This window comes from Amphibalanus amphitrite, unplaced genomic scaffold (genome assembly GCF_019059575.1).
Source record: "Amphibalanus amphitrite isolate SeventyFive unplaced genomic scaffold, NRLGWU_Aamphi_draft 000089F_arrow, whole genome shotgun sequence".
In the NCBI taxonomy this organism is placed as follows: domain Eukaryota; kingdom Metazoa; phylum Arthropoda; class Thecostraca; order Balanomorpha; family Balanidae; genus Amphibalanus; species Amphibalanus amphitrite.
This window is the reverse complement of record NW_024881585.1, coordinates 594361-610477: the sequence shown is the minus strand read 5'-3', so window position 1 is coordinate 610477 and position 16117 is coordinate 594361. Positions and strand designations below refer to the sequence as shown.

At 47.0% G+C, this 16117-nt stretch overlaps 1 protein-coding gene across 1 annotated transcript in view; it reads left to right on the top strand.

Annotated features, from left to right (window-relative positions):
• The window catches only part of LOC122380001 (sodium bicarbonate transporter-like protein 11), a 263700-nt gene that overhangs the window by 157024 nt on the left and 90559 nt on the right, over positions 1 to 16117 (top strand). The window contains exons 6-7 of the mRNA XM_043362735.1: positions 7143 to 7316; positions 12573 to 12768. Of these exons, the coding sequence (XP_043218670.1) occupies positions 7143 to 7316; positions 12573 to 12768 (370 nt within the window). The remainder of the gene's footprint in view (positions 1 to 7142; positions 7317 to 12572; positions 12769 to 16117) is intronic.

Genomic DNA, 16117 nt, shown 5'->3' with positions numbered 1-16117 from the left:
GCATATTTTCTGGGGTGTGATATGCCAGGCTTGAAGCAGCCTTCCGAGCAAGTCTCAAACTAATTTGATATGCAAGGCATCAAAACACTAGTGAGCATCCAAGAAAGAAAAACATTCATCTAGTTTGATTTTTCCAAATAATGATCTTCGCTCAAATCCCCAAGGACGTGCGAGCCACAATTACCTGTTTCAATCAAAAATTTTACTTGAGTTTTTAATGACGTCAATAGAAAGGAAGTGGCAATAAATTGTTTTGTTTCACTATAAACAGCCATAAAAATTATAATTTTTTAAATAATAACGCTATGCAGTTAAAAACTTGCTCTAAAACAAAGATCAAGTATCAAATTTTTACATTTCTAGAAGAAGACGTCATTTTGTTAGTAAAGTCAACAGCTCGCGTAAGAAATATTGTGTTCAGGGTTTTCACCGTCATGTGAATTACGTGTTCAGGGTTTTCACCATCATGTGAATTAACCGTAAGTAAGGTTCATGCTCACTTATAATCTAATTCCATTGGCTTCATTGATCGGCATTTTCTGTTAGCGGTCACTCACACACCAGTTAGAACATAAAGCGCCAGTTTTATATTTTGTAATTGGACTTGCCGAAAATCCAGAAATTCATCTAAGAGGTATTTTAGATAATATTTTATGAAGCCTTTACCTGCCTTTACCTAGGCATGATTTCTTTTTCTATTACCTGAAAGAATTATTGAACGCTCGTCTTCAATAGCTGTAAGGTGCTCTCCTAATGACCAGGTGAGATTGATTTGAGAGGGATGTGACAATGCAACATGTTGCATTTTCTGAAACTGTCAAGCTCTTGATAATGAAGGAACAATTGGTACCTATTATTAGTATTCTGTACCAGAGTGCAAACTCCCCTACAGCAAATGGTAAAACCATTACAGGTTCTCAAAGGCTTCACCACTTTCAATGTTGCTGGGCATCCTTTGCATGATTTTTACAGGCTATACTGCTTATCAGAATGTAAGATTAAGGATTTAAAATTTTATATTTGAGTACTTAAGATTGAGCTTGAAATCTCACAGCCGTGGCCACAGCCGTAGCCGTGTTCTTGGAGATATTTGCAGCCGCCCCGGCCCACAGCCGTGGGGCTGCAGCCAGCCGCGGCTGCAGCCGGCCGGTGCAGACCTCTAGTGTTTTCCTCAGGAGAGGTTCTGCTTTGTAAACGGCCAAAACCTGTCCATCGTGCGGTTTTGTCCGGATTTTGAGTGTAAAAGAAAGCTATTTGCTCCAGATCTGCCTCTTGAAACTTCGTTAGATAAAACTTTACATCAATTGACACTTTTGGAGGGTCACTTGTCCTCGGCATTGACGATTTTCGCATTATTTTCCCTCAAATTTTAGCGTTATAGATATTATAAACAATTTTAAATGATATTTTGTCTTTATTTTATGATGACCTGCAATTTTTGAAACTGGGTTACCTCTGTCTGTGAGCTTCTAGTCAGTTTTCAATAGTTAGGACTGCATTTTCAGCTGCTTTCCGGAGCACGAGTCTGCTGCGGTACAAGGGTCGTTCAAAGCGCTGTTAGTCTCGCATGGTTTTGTCCTTCAAAAATTTTAGCCACCGTTTTTATTAGATGACCAACATGTTGTACTAATCCTCGCCGACACTTTGCCATGTGTCATGTAGCGAATTAATATATTTTCTAAGCAAACACACTCACAACATCACCCAATAATCCACATTACTTCCATTCACTTCACTCTTCACCCAAAGCTCTTTTCGACCTCCCAAATCCCATCAACGGCCCAATAGGTCAGACCATCCTAGCGCAAGATAATATCACACTCGCGTGCGGCGTATTACTAGGCACCGCCCAGCACATGCCCCCTTGATGTCCACATCACAACATCACTATCTACCCCATACACCACTTATACACGTCAGTTTAGCTGCCCCCCTCTGGCGTTACCCTTCTAACGTCCAGCACATGCCGGGGTACACCATCCACCAGCACAGTGTTGCCCGACACCAAACCGGTCACCTGGCCAGTAGACCAGCGGGTAGTGCACCTGGCACCGGGCGGCTTCACCCAGACCTGGTCACCGACACGGTACTCATGAGTCATCCTCTCCTCGCTCAGAGCCGGGTCCTTCGGTTGGGCCTCCGGATGGCGCCACCGATATGTGAATATCCCCCCGCTTGGTGCCGTGCTCGGGTCACTTCCGTCCTTTGCTGCCAGGTTGTACCAGAAAACTGCCTTGAGTGGGGTGATACCACCTCGCGAGGCCATGCGCTTGATTGTCCTGTGATTTCGCTCTACAATGCCATTGCCAGATGGACGATATGCTGCTCGGAATCTCTGTCGGATGTTCCACTGGCGGCACAGTTCCGCTAGCTTGTAAGAGCGGAACGTGGTGCTGTTGTCACACAGAAGTTCATCCACCGGACCTCGTTCCCTGAACAATTCCTCTAACACAGTGGCCACATCTTCTGCGTTTTCTGATCGAATTTTCCTCCAAATCGCATGTCTACTTGGACCGCAGTCTACTACTGTAATGTAGCAGCGGTTTCCGAAGTGGGTCGTGTCCACTGCCAGACGTGACCAGTTGTCTGTGACAGCTAGACTTCCACCCTCATGAGTGACTGGTGATGGGTCGATGGACTGACATGGGGCGCATCGCTGCACACATTGCTCAACTTCTGCCCTCGTCAGCTCAGGATCTACCAGCTGTCCCAGATAGAGCGTCTTGTCCACTCCGAAATGGTGTTCCGCGTGTAGCAGTTCGACATTTGCCGCGCACACGTCCTTGTCCTTTTCTCTGACCAGCCATCGCTTGCTCACTCTTGTGAGGATGTCAGCTCTGTTTTTCTTGGATTCTACCAGCTGAATTGTCACCAGCAGCGAATACGAATCCACCAACTCCTTGAAGAGACCCAGGCGACGTCTGACCAGCAGTTCCGACATCCCTGCGACTTTTATCCTGCAGTTTCCTTCCAACGCTGAAGACAGCCACCGCTTAACCGTCACGGAGTCAGTGATGACTTCTACCGACTGCAGTCCCCACTTTAGACTTAGATTCACACCACGCACTGCTGCATCTAGTTCGGCGATGTTTATGTGATTGTAGTCTTTTGTTTTCCTCAGCCAGGCTGCGTCTTCTACAATGGCTCCATTGATTTCCAGCGCGACCCCCATCGCCAGGCTACTCGCATCACACCAAACGCGACCGTGCTTTGCTTCATTTTTCACCAGCCATGGGCCTCGCACAGGGTCATGCTCCTGAATCTTCTCAAGAAGCTCTTCTGTCATCAGACGCACATCCATTCCGACATCGTCCTCCCATCGCACACCCTCGCTTCTCCTCTTGATGTAGCTGCACGCCACTCGGAGCCACCCGCAGACCGGATAGTGACCGGTGAGGCGACCACAGATCGAGAACAGTTTTCTGCGTGTTAGCTTCACAGACGCGTCCATGACAGGGATCTCATTGCCTCTGCTGAACTGAAGATCCTCCTGGCTGTCACGGTTCAGCTGGAGACCCAGCACACGTCCACCGTCCAGCGCCTCTGGTGGTTTTGTCTCGAGACCGTATTTTTGCAGATGAGCCGCCACTTGGTCTGCGGTGACTATATTCTCTTGCACGATGATGTCATCCATGAAGTGATCTGTCCCGCTCTGCACTGAACTGTCCTGTGCCAGCACCTCACTCAAGATCTTCGACATGATTCGAGGAGAACAGTTCAGGCCAAAACCTAGGCGCGTGAGAACATATGTCTTCCCTTTGAACCTGACCTGCTGGTATTTCCACAGAGAAGAGTCTACATGAATCTGGAGGTATGCTGATTTCAAATCCAGTGTGCGTACTGGTTCAGGAATCTGTCTCCATTTTCGGATGCTTTCGTCACACACTGCAATGTCCCCGCTCGTATGATTTTCAACAAATTCATTCAACTCCCTGAAGTCGAACACTGGACGCACCCTCTTTTTGTTCTCTTGCATGACCGCCATCAGCGGTATCACGCCACCAGTAGGCTCGCCTTCTTGTAGCTGTAGCCAGCCCGCCTCAATCCACTTCTGGATTTCCTCTTCAAACTTTTCTTCTGTTTCCTCATTCAAGGTGCTCTGGTATATTTCTACTGTGTTTACCAATTCTGGTGCGCGATCTTTCCACTTCCAGCTCACGGTCCATTTACAACCGTCGAAAGAGGCGCTAAAATCCTGATCTTCAACAACCATCGACGGTGTAGCCCCAGATATCTCGTCTCTTCCGGGTGATTGTCTCCTTCCCTCACAAGCGCTACTGTTGTCGGCATCATCTTTGCCTTCAGCAGTCACTGACGACACAGCCGCAGCTTCCACGCCTCTCCCGACTGCTGCGATCTCCTCAGTGTACGCGTCTCTTTTGCTGTCAGCTCCACATGCCAGCTTTACTCCGTCACCATCGATTTTGACTCCACCCAACCGAGTCAACACATCCATGCCCAGCACCACGTCTACACCTCTGAGCAGCTGATTCACCACCACACAATCTGCTGTTATCACATTCCCATAGACCTTCAACGTGACTGACGCTGTTCCAGCACAGGTAATTCGACTGCCATCAACGGTCACTATCTCTTGTTCTCCACGCCGAAGAGCCCCACTTGTCCACACGGCGATTACAGTTCGAGAGCAACCTGTGTCTAGTAGTGCCTGGAACTCTTTTCCATTGACAGCCACTGGAACAATCGGCAACGCCTTTAACCCTGCTGCGGGGGAGCTGCCGGCGCACCAGCTCTCCCCGCGTCGTTTCCCACACGGCAGTCTCTGGCCAAGTGGCCCTCGCACCCGCAGTTCCAGCAACACAGTGGTGTCTTCACAGCAGCATCGCAAAACCGTAGAAGATGGGGGCCCCCACAACCGTAGCATCGAACCGCTCCTTTACGCGGGACGCCTCTGCGTGCCACTGCAGCCGCAGAGGTCACCACAGGCCGCTCGACGAGCTCTCCCACCAGACAGCGAGCGCGCTCCACAACATCGGAGAGCGGCATCCTCTCCACGCCTGGCAGTGCACGCAGCTCTCTTGATACAGCTGCTGGGAGACCCACGACAAACGCACGCAGCAAAAGAATATCGGAAGTTACTCCAGCCAGACGCGCCAGCCGCCGGAGGTCCGTCAGGTACACATCTACCGGTTCATCCCGCCACACTCGCCTGCACATCTCCTCATAGGCACGGAAGGGGTTGGTCGCAAACGCGACAGTCAGTGCTTGTCGGACGCACTCCGCGTTTACCTTTTCTTCCTCTGCCATCTCATTATACACAGCGAAAGCGGCACCCTCAAGGAAAAGAGGAATAACTTCTGCGACATTCTTGATTTTACGTAGTTTCGCAACAACATCTACTTTCGTTAGCCACTGCACTACATCGCCGGATCCGTCAAACGGCTGCAAGAAATCCTTAATTTGTAAACCTGCCATTTTACGTTAATAGCCGAAATAGCTTGTAGCGAATTAATATATTTTCTAAGCAAACACACTCACAACATCACCCAATAATCCACATTACTTCCATTCACTTCACTCTTCACCCAAAGCTCTTTTCGACCTCCCAAATCCCATCAACGGCCCAATAGGTCAGACCATCCTAGCGCAAGATAATATCACACTCGCGTGCGGCGTATTACTAGGCACCGCCCAGCACATGTCATTTCCGACCTAACCATTCCCATTACTCGTGAAGCAGAGAGTTTCTCAGCCGACCCGAGTATGCGACCTCCATTTTCATGCCTGATCCATGGTCAGAGGTGAACCCTTTTTGTGAGCTCATGAAGGGTCGAATGCGCTTGAAAACAATGAAGCTGCTTGAGAAAGGTTGTTACCAATGCCCATGCAAAATTTCGACTGTTAATTTCTTGTTGATTCAGAATTATTGACAAAAAAGCATGGCTGGTACCTGTAAGCGAACTTTTGAGACACCCTGTACGTGATGGGGTAAAACGCCCCAGTAGGTCGCGGGGCAAAAAGCCCCATGGGGCGTTTTGCCTCATGTGTTGTTCGTACTACCCATTTCCTAATGCTCGGTAGCTGGCAAACAGTAAGTTTCTATGCATTTATGTGTAGTTTTCTCAGCAACCGGATGGCAAAGGAAGTATTTGGTTGACAGTTGCATGGCAATAATTTATTATTTGGCCTTATGAGGCAGGTGAAAAACCTGCTCATACAATAGTGTCATAGCTGAACACCTGATAGGATGGAAGGTGCTAACTTCAGTGCCGTGCCTCCCAGGGTCTAACGGACCTCTCATATAAGATTTGGTCAACTAGCATGTTTAATCTTTAATCTAGAGTATGGGGCTTCTTGCCCCGGGCCGTGGGGCGTTTTGCCCTGGGGTTGGGGCAAAATGCCCCATTTGCAGTTGCTTCACAAATCACTTCCTAGCTTGGAGTCCGATCATGAGTGAATGAATTTGAGGGGTGGAATTTAAAGTAAAATGTCCAAAGAACGCATTGAGCACAAATTTGGCCTTCCAGGTGATGTAGGACAAAAGTTATGTAGCAAAATAAATTATCTGGGCGTCTTGCCCCAGGCTACCCTATGTCAGGTCAGTCGGCATTTATACCAATGTGAAGCAATCTACAATTTAGCGTAAATCTGGCCGGAGGTTGTTCCCTTTATGACGTCATAACTCCGTGACCTGACATGACCTTGACAAAAAAATACCAAAAGTTGCGCAAAGGATGCCCCATAGAGTACTGAAAATTTGAGCAGGCTATCTGAAACGGTTCGGCGTGTAGCTAAGAAAAACCTCGGGGGGGGGGGGGTGCACCAACCCCCCCCCCCCTACATGGGCGAGGGTTATGTTACCTGTTGTTAAAGTAAGGTCTCTGTGCGTCGCTGGGACTGTGGGAGGGGGCACTCCTGCTTACCTGATCATGGGTAACGTACTATCTTAGAAAAAAAAAGTTTTCGATTCCTCAGTTTGTCTAATGTGTATTATTGTTACGCATTGCCTAGCACGCAATCAGACGCGGTAAGAATGTTGTTTGTTTGCCTACGCTGGCACTGTGGCGGCCGGCTGCCGGCTGGGGAGCGCACTGTCTGCCGGCTGGGGAGCGCACTGTCTGCCGGCTGGGGAGCGCACTGCGCCGCTGACGCTGACGCCGCGCGGCTGCCGCTGCCCGCAGGCTGAAGAAGGGCCCTGCCTACCACCTGGATCTGCTGGTGGTGGCGCTGCTGAACGGCCTGCTCTCGGTGCTCGGCCTGCCCTGGATGCACGCAGCGATCCCGCACTCTCCGCTGCACGTGCGCTGCCTGGCCGACGTCGAGGAGCGCGTCGAGCAGGGACATGTCTACGAAATGTAAGCGCAAATGGTGGTAAGCCATTTTATCTCCGACTCTCTGCTCATTCGAAAGTCTGTCGTGTGGTAACGGGTTTGTATTTGCCTGTAGCATGTGCCCACACGACCAGACTCTGTGAGGTGACCAGCTCACACCCCCACACCGAACCCGAAGGAGCAAGTGCGTCACTTTACGCGCCGCTTGTGCCGACGCCAGAGGCCAGAGCATATCCACCTCGCATTACGACGAAACATTAGAAAACCAATAACAAAAACACGCCGACATAACTGTTATCCGTAAATATCCGATAGCTGTTGGTGATCTAAATACGCCACACCGTAAAGTCGGCTGCTCGGAACGCGCGGCGGCAGTTAACCGTACCAGCGCCGTGTCGTATGCAAAGAATGACCGCATCTCCACGTTTCGAATTGACGAATCCGATAACACACTATGAATATATGGTCACCTAGGGTGTTCACTAAAAAATGGGACAATATGTGCGCTGTCAGTTGAAAGTGCGTCTGGATAGATTACTGCTTTTTAGTGCACGTGGAAAATATCAGGGTTTTAGAGTCGGAGTCGGAGTCGGAGTCGCCTGGAGTCGTGGCAAGCAGCCAGGAGTCGGAGTCGGAGTCGGTCCAGCTGCATCGACTCCGACTCCGGAAAGTGAACTGAAGTCAATCCGTGCTATCACTTTTCAGTTGCTTTTAACCAGTGGCCCCACGGCAAGATTCGCTTCCGGTGATTACAAATAAGGTATTTTTCACACATCTTGTTTTTGTTCTGAAAAGCTAACATTGCATCTTACAAATTTCAAGTTATGTCATAAGTTAGTAGGCAAGCGTTATAACTTCTACTATCCACTGTCAAAGACTTAATGACAACTGTACCTATATTTACTTTCTTCTTTTATCGCTCCGAAAAGTGCCTAACACAAACACAGACCGACATGATGGCGATGCCGGTGGTCATGATACGGCCACACTCGTGCTTCTCGGCGGTTTATTTTTCAAGCTGGCCGCCGGCCGCTGGTCTTTAAGGATTCAGATGCGTCCCCGTGGGAGAAATGGTGACCGTATGAACGAAACCGGAGTGATCTCCCGGTGCGCTAACAGGGTGTCCGGAGAGTTCTGTCGCCTCTTTTGGACGTCGTCTAACGCGCGCTGTGATTATTGGACTTTCAACCAGTCACCCTCGTTCACCGCTCAGCTAACCCCCGGTTCTCACTGCACACATACGATTACCATCGCGGCGATCGGGAAACGGGCGTGCCGATCCTCATCCCATCACCATACGATCACGATACGATCACCATACTAGTGATGTCAATTTCAGAAATTTTGGAAACCAATACCAAACCGATACCGACCAAAACCACTGAGAGTATACCAAAACCGAACCGATTTGCAGAAATAGGGTGAAATACCGACTAGGTACCGAATTCAGGGAATCATCAAACAAATGCTTCAAACTTTTTCAAAACAAATGATAAGCATTGAAAGGTAATACTTTTAAATAAGGCAAGCAAAACAAGTCAGGAAATCTCTAAATTATTTGCACTGCAAAAAATAACTGTATTGTGTAACTATGAACAAAAATTCAGGTCAGTAACTTAACTGGGATGTGGATTCAAGTCATCTGCATGAGGTGATATAGGACAAGAACTTGAACCCTGAATCTCATCCATGCCTGAACCATCAAACGTCCTTTCAAGTTTCAATTCAAGTCACTTAATTCAGGTCCAGTCAAGGCAGGGTTACGTGTGTTATCATGATCCAAAAATGGTAACCAAATAACAATGATGGGCTGGGCTATACCATTAATGTAAACAAAATCCATGATACCTACAGTTCAACTCAAGTAGCGATGGTGACGATAGTGACGCAGCCAATTTTTCATCATAAACAAATGTTTAACACAACAAATCTTGATAAATAATTACTTACGAGGCACACTGATAGATAGCAGACACCACTGTAATGAATAATGATATCGTGATGAAAGCTAAGTAAAATGTCCATAATTTTACAGAATCATTGACACGTGTCACGTGGCATCCCTTCCACAATGGCAGCCTTGCATGCGGCGGCCATTTGCATTTAGGCACGAAACGCACGGAACTGCATAAAACAAAGTTTTTTTCTTTTTTGCTTAAGAACACTTAAGTTATTAATATGATGTTCATATTTTGGCATCTTAAAATTAATTTAAGAAAGATTGTAGGCTGTTATTGATAAAAAATGAAGAACCAGAAAAACAAATTTGCTCAATCATTTTTAATTAGCTATTGAGGTACATCGGGTTTTGGCGCAGCTGCGACATTATCAAGTTCTTAGTTGTGTTCAGTTTTTAAACTGCTATTTGCGAATCAAGCCAAGACCCAATTATATTTTAGGAATGCTTTTGATTACATTGCTAGCGATTTCTATCTGTTGAGGAGAGCAGGAAAGAGAACACTAATTAAAGAAAATAAATTTTCCACAGGATCTTTTTGCAGTTGAGCGAAGTTGAGAATTTGTGGGGTGATGATAAAGTGATAAATGCTGCCTTCAATATTAGATGATAATGGTGAAGCTAGTGCTATAAAAAACAGGGTTTTGGCTTTTGGATAATGTAACTGCATTGCAGTGAAATGGAGAGCAAGACAAGGTCAAGATCAATCACAGACTCATCAAAACAAAGTCAAATTTGTTAGTAATGAATGCTTGGGAAATTTTTGAGTAAGGTAGTTGAAGTATGTTTTCCAGTATACAGTGAGTTAAACATTGATACATGTTTATGTCTTGCACATTAGTTTTTTTTTTTTGTAAGATGATGATCCTCATGGTATTGGAATTTGCTAGCACTGATAACTTGCCATTTAACATTGGTAGACTGATGTGTTTGATGTTACAGTTAACGTGTTTGCCCATTTCTTATGACATCACATGCATTTGGGAGAAATGTGTCATGATTGTCCTTTTTCTTCATCCAATGTCATTTAGCAAATCAAATTTGAGTTCAGAAGGTTTATAAAAAATGTTTTCAATTTTTTTATGACAGTAGTTGACTTTAATAATACCGACAAAATACCAAATGCTTTTGGTATAAAATACCGAATACCGAATCGGTATTGGTTCGGTATCGGTATACCGAAATTTTGGTAACCGATTGACATCACTACACCATACGATCCACCAAACGATCGAAAAACGGCAGTCAGAACCGGGCTTAACCCGGCAGTTGCTGGGGTATTTCGCCATCCACCGTTTGCTGGGGGGGGGGGGGGGCGTTAAACGCCCCCAGCCGATAACTCGAGAACCAGTAGGCGCAGCGAAACGCACGAGGCGGCAAACGAAAGAACGCGACGAGACGCTTCAGATGAGTACTTTAAAGTTGAATTTTGAAAATATCCCAGTCATGCACGGGTTAAGACCATCTTTCTGGAATCGCCAGTGATCACTATAAATGCGTAGACATAAGCGGAAAGTAAAGGTTCTGCTGCCGATTTCGGAATATTCAAGAACCAGGCCGCTGACGAGCTCCTACCTCCACAACCGATCAGTCTGTGACGCGACCTGCCCTTTGATCATTGCGCTGTTACCGAATGACCCGGCACCGCTAGGTCACCTGGCTAGGCGAGTCGAGTAGGAGTCGGCCGGTGAGACAAATTCTTGATCGCACGCTTACCCCGGAACACGGGACAATGGGACGATACAGTTCAGTTCTGTTCTGTGCGGCGGCGGTGGTGACTGGTGTTAGTGTTTGCCGCAAAAAAAAATCAAAATCACAAAATGCCCCCCGGAACTGCCCCTGCTCTGGATCCGCCAGTGATCGTCACATTATGTAGTCGAATCTGGTTATTCACTGTTTCATCCATAAATGTGACCATGCCCGACCTACTCGTATGTCTAGTGTGACCCGTTAGAAAAACACAGCTTTTTTTTAACAACCGTTGTTAAAATTTACATAAAAGATGAATATAACCGACAAATAGAGCCACTGCCTCGTCGATTTCGCATTACAACTAGTTCCGTTGCAAAGTAACTAGGTAGTTTGCAACGTACCTAGGTAGTTTGCATCCTAACTAGTTTGTTTGCAAACTACCTGGACGGTCAGTTAGTTTGCAACGGAACTAGTTTCGTTGCAAACTACCTGGCCGGTCAGGTAGTTTGCAACGCAGCTAGTTGCGTTGCAAACTAACGAATTTCGCATACAAACTGTAACATATCTACAGAAACAACCTACGGGGCGCGGGTTAACGCCTAAGCTGACATGCATTGCTGCTGAATCGGAAAATTGCAACCCCCTGTGCCCTGAGGTTATCTTAGGCCATGAGAAGTCCTAAACAGTTTGCGACAGTTACTTTTGAATGTTGATTGATTATGCTAGAGCGATGAAAACACCTAGAAATCAAGGCCCTAAATAAGGTTGCACGGACTAATTTCAACTAAACCTACCAGAATATAGCTTCACGGTTGAATATTACAATAATTGTTCCATCAAAATTTCTTTATTATTATTTCGTTATCATTTATAAGCAATTTTATAAATAAAGTTTCAATTTGCTTGCCTTTTAGTAGCAAAATAACTTTCTAGTATTGGGTCAACATAGTGGTGTAGCAGTAGGAACCATATCTGGTAAAACCACAATACCTACATACAGCAGAAAAGCAGCCACCAGGTGTCGCTGCAGTCGCCGCACAGATGTCGCGCGCGTCACCAATCGTCACACTACCGATTTCCATAAGGATGCATATGTACGGATATGTAACGGAAAGTCGCCCTTAAGGATTACGCTTACATCCTTTGCTTATTAGGTCGATGGTTGGAAATTGGGAGGGGCTCGGCTATTTTCGACCACGGATATGGTTTTATCACATGATGAGAAACATGCTGACAAGCGTTTTATGTGTCATAACAGCACAAAAGTATTTTTAATCATTTTTCAAAAAAAGTCGTTCCCCGTATCTTTCAGTGCAAGGTGCCGTCGCCCGTCGGTCATCCCCGACGTTACGTCACGCCGGGGATTGCCAGATTTTCCTACTAGACTTCGACGCCCCCTGCTAGAAATGATCAGCTCCACGATAGAAATCTGATATCCTGATATGAAGCATGATCGTTTCCGGTCAGATCATGACTTTCACACATGAACTGACTTTCACGGCTGAAAGAACATTGTCCACTTGTCCAGGCTGCTTTGCATCTCATCCAGCGCAATTGGCGTTCCTGAGTGTCACTTAGCGCTAAGAATTATTTATATGAAACTGACGCTGACCTCTTGGTTCGCTCGCCAGAATCGTCAGAGTGCGGGAGACGCGGCTGACGGGTATCCTGTCTCACCTTCTGATCGGGCTGTCGCTGCTGCTGCTGCCCTACCCGCTGTCGTACATCCCGCCGCCGGTGCTCAGCGGTCTCTTCCTCTACATGGCCATCACGGCGCTCAACGGCAACCAGATGTTCGAGCGCATCACACTGCTCTTCACCGAACAGGTACGCGCCGACCGTCTGCGTTTAACACGCCCTACCTACTGGGGGGGGGGGGGGGGCTATTCATAGCCCCCCTCCTAACTCTGAAACTACTGGGCTGATCGTCAAAATTCAAACGGCGTCTGATAGCCCCGGAAAAACTGTCGAACGAAACCTAATTTCATTGACCTCGACGTCACCGATGACATCACAGGTTAGGTCAAAGTAAAAATTATTAGCATTTTGCCTTGTTCACGTTTTGGGCTCTGCCCGCCGTCTTACAAGTCAGATCAGGCTCATTTTTGGATCACACACTCGGGAACAGATGCTTTAGTTACCCTGAGGGTACCAAACTTGTACTTTGATTTTCAGGTCAAGGTCAGGTCATCACAGGTCACGAAAATATTATATCATGCGTCGGTCACGTGACACATGTTTTATGGTCCATTTAGGTCAGAGATTTCGAATTTGATGTCGTCTGTGTCATTCGAGGTCATTTTGAGTCGAATTTAGCTTATGTTAGGCCACTTTCAGGTCAAAAAAGGTCAGATTTTGAAGTTAAAATTTTTCAACAAAAAAGGTGTCTATTGGATGCAGTTTGAGCTCAGGAACACGATGGTGCTATTTATATTGGCGTACGATGTCAAATACGTGCTGAAAAATTAATTTGAAAAAAATTAATAATTGTGAATTTTTTGCAATAATGCGTAAAACTTGGCCATTTTTGAAGATATTAAGCTAAAACTTGGTAGAGTTAGTCATAATAATGCGTTCTATCACATATATTCCGGTTTTTGAAAAGTCAAAAACTTTTTGGAAAAAAAAATGTAAAAATATAAATTTTGGATATTTTATTAAATTTTCGAAATTTTCAAAATTTCGAAAATCCGAGATAGCAGTTTGATAGCGCAGTCTATTCTGAGTCCTCTCATGCAAAGAAATTGGATCTAGCTTAAAAACTGAGCTCTTGGGAGCGATTGCCGTGGTTCAATGTTTTGCGTCGAAATCGGCCGAACATGACGTCACTCTGACGTCATTTCCGGCCGATCTATAGTAGGTACGAAGTTCATATTTTGACACAAGGTGTCAAATTGATGCAGCCTAAGGTACTGAAGGTTTGGCGTTGATATGTCAAGCGGTTTGGAAGTTATTGCGGAAAAACGGGAGGGGGCTATGAATAGCCCCCCCCCCCCCCCCAGTGGGGCGCGGGTTAACCGGCACACCGACGGGGGGGCTGCATCGACCCCCCCCCCTCCCCCAACTCCTCAAGTTCTTTTTCTCGGGGAAATTTTTTGAAACCTCCCCTGAAAATTTCAAGTCCCAGTCATTTCAGGTCAGGTCACTAGGTCACAATAATCTGTAAAATGTGACAGTAAAATTGAAATAATTTACATAGTTGCATTGGAATACCAAAGTTTTTCGCAGATAGCCTAAGCATGGTACATAGCTAGCACAAAGCGCCAGACAATTTGAAATTTTAGACACTTTATAGAACATCTTTTTGACACAATTCCTGAGAATGTTGAGTCCAACTGACCTCGGGTCAGGTCACCAGGTCACGAAAGTCGGAACAACGTCAAAATAGCACTGAAAGTGCATTTATGTTCTTAAAACCTAGGTATTGCATCGATTTGATTTAACCTTGCAGGATAAGCTTAGCTCACCGAGTGCCATGACACGTAGGGGAGACTCGGGAGGTATGGGCCGGTTTTGTGAAAAGGCAATTTTCTTCCAGTGGGCAGTATCTAGACCCGGTTTCAGAGGTCGATAAAATCTCTGACCATCTGACCCTAGTCAGAGGAAAATAAACGAGCGAAAATCACAAAGGAAAGAAAATATCATGGAAGAAATTCTAAGATTAGCAAAGCCAGCATTCTGCATTGTTATATCCATACACCTATGTCATCGACTAACTACAGCACGAGCAACAATTTAGTGATGACAGTTTTCTACCATTTCTCCACTTTCTCCCTAGAGTGCTTCTGATCCGGTCAGAAGCAGCTCTGTGCCTATAAGGTCGGTTTCCCTACCAATTCATAACCGAATATCGCTCTTATTGGCAGTCGGAGAAAGTGGTGTTTTTGTCGACCGCTTTGTTTTCTTCAGCTGCCAAATTCTTGAGACAAGAGAAAAATTGTTGAGATTTATCAATAATAGTCGCTAATTCTTGCGATGTTTTTTTGCGAATCTGAAGGAATTTCTTCAAATACAAAGAAAAGTCTCAATAACGGGAAATAGCCACCTTAGCGGCAAAGACGCTAAGGCAGGGGTCGGCAACCTTTTTTTGGGTGGGGGCCAGATATGTGATTTGGAAGCAGCCGGCGGGCCAGAGCATGGTCACAATTTGTTACAATCACGCTCAGGAGCCGCGGAATTATTGATGCCAGCCGCGGGCCGGATCCGGCCCGCCGGGTCGTAGGTTGCCGAGTCGCCGACCCCTGCTAAGGGCCCGACAGCGACGCGCGGTGAGGGAGGGAGGGGGTGGGTGGGGGGACTAGGAAAAAGGGGAGATGAGACGCGGGGCAGAAGGGCAGGAGGCCGGCGCTGGCCGCGGGGAAGGTAGAGGTGGGGGGGGGGGGGGGACTCGCAGGAGCCAAACACACCCGGGTTTCAGTCGGCAGAGGACTGCGTGCGCGTCAACACGAAGCAGCGATATTTTTTTTCAGCTAACTAGTTTTTCTCGTCTAAAGGGACACCGTTGTGAGTACGCAAGCGGTGGTCCTCTCGAGAAAACTCGTCAGTGGGGGGTCGACCTTGCTTCAGCCAAAATAGGTGAACGTGATGCCCGTGCAGAGCGGACCGAGAACGTCAGTTTTATTATATGGAGGCGATAGAATGCGTTGGAACTTGGAAATGCGCCATGTTTGTGCAGCCGGTGCGGCACGTTGTGCGTGTGCTGCATAGGCGGCGGAACGGGGAGGGCACCGGGGTACCGTGCCCCCTTTAATTTTGGCATTTTAACATTAGCCCTATGGGCGTTGCATGGAAAAAATCGGAGGCTGAAAAAAGAGGCTGAGGCGGCTCGGGCAAGGACCAGATACTACAGCATCTACGGAACGGCCTGCTCAGTCAGAAGCAAGTCAGCACACTGTCGCCTCATTCACCAACGAAGACAGGGCGTCGCCAACGGTCCTACTGCAAGTGGTACCCGTCCGTATCCATGGAGCAAACGGCAAGAAAAGGGATGCTCTTGCTCTGCTGGAACCTGGTGCACAAACATCACTCTGCTGCGCATCCGCACTGCGAGAGCTGAACATCACCGGACAACCGCAGTCATTCCGTCTGCGCAACGTTAAGTCGAAGGCGTCACAGCGTGTACAGCTGACCAAGGCCCTATACACCAGGTAGGGTCGTCCGGCGATTCTACCTGATC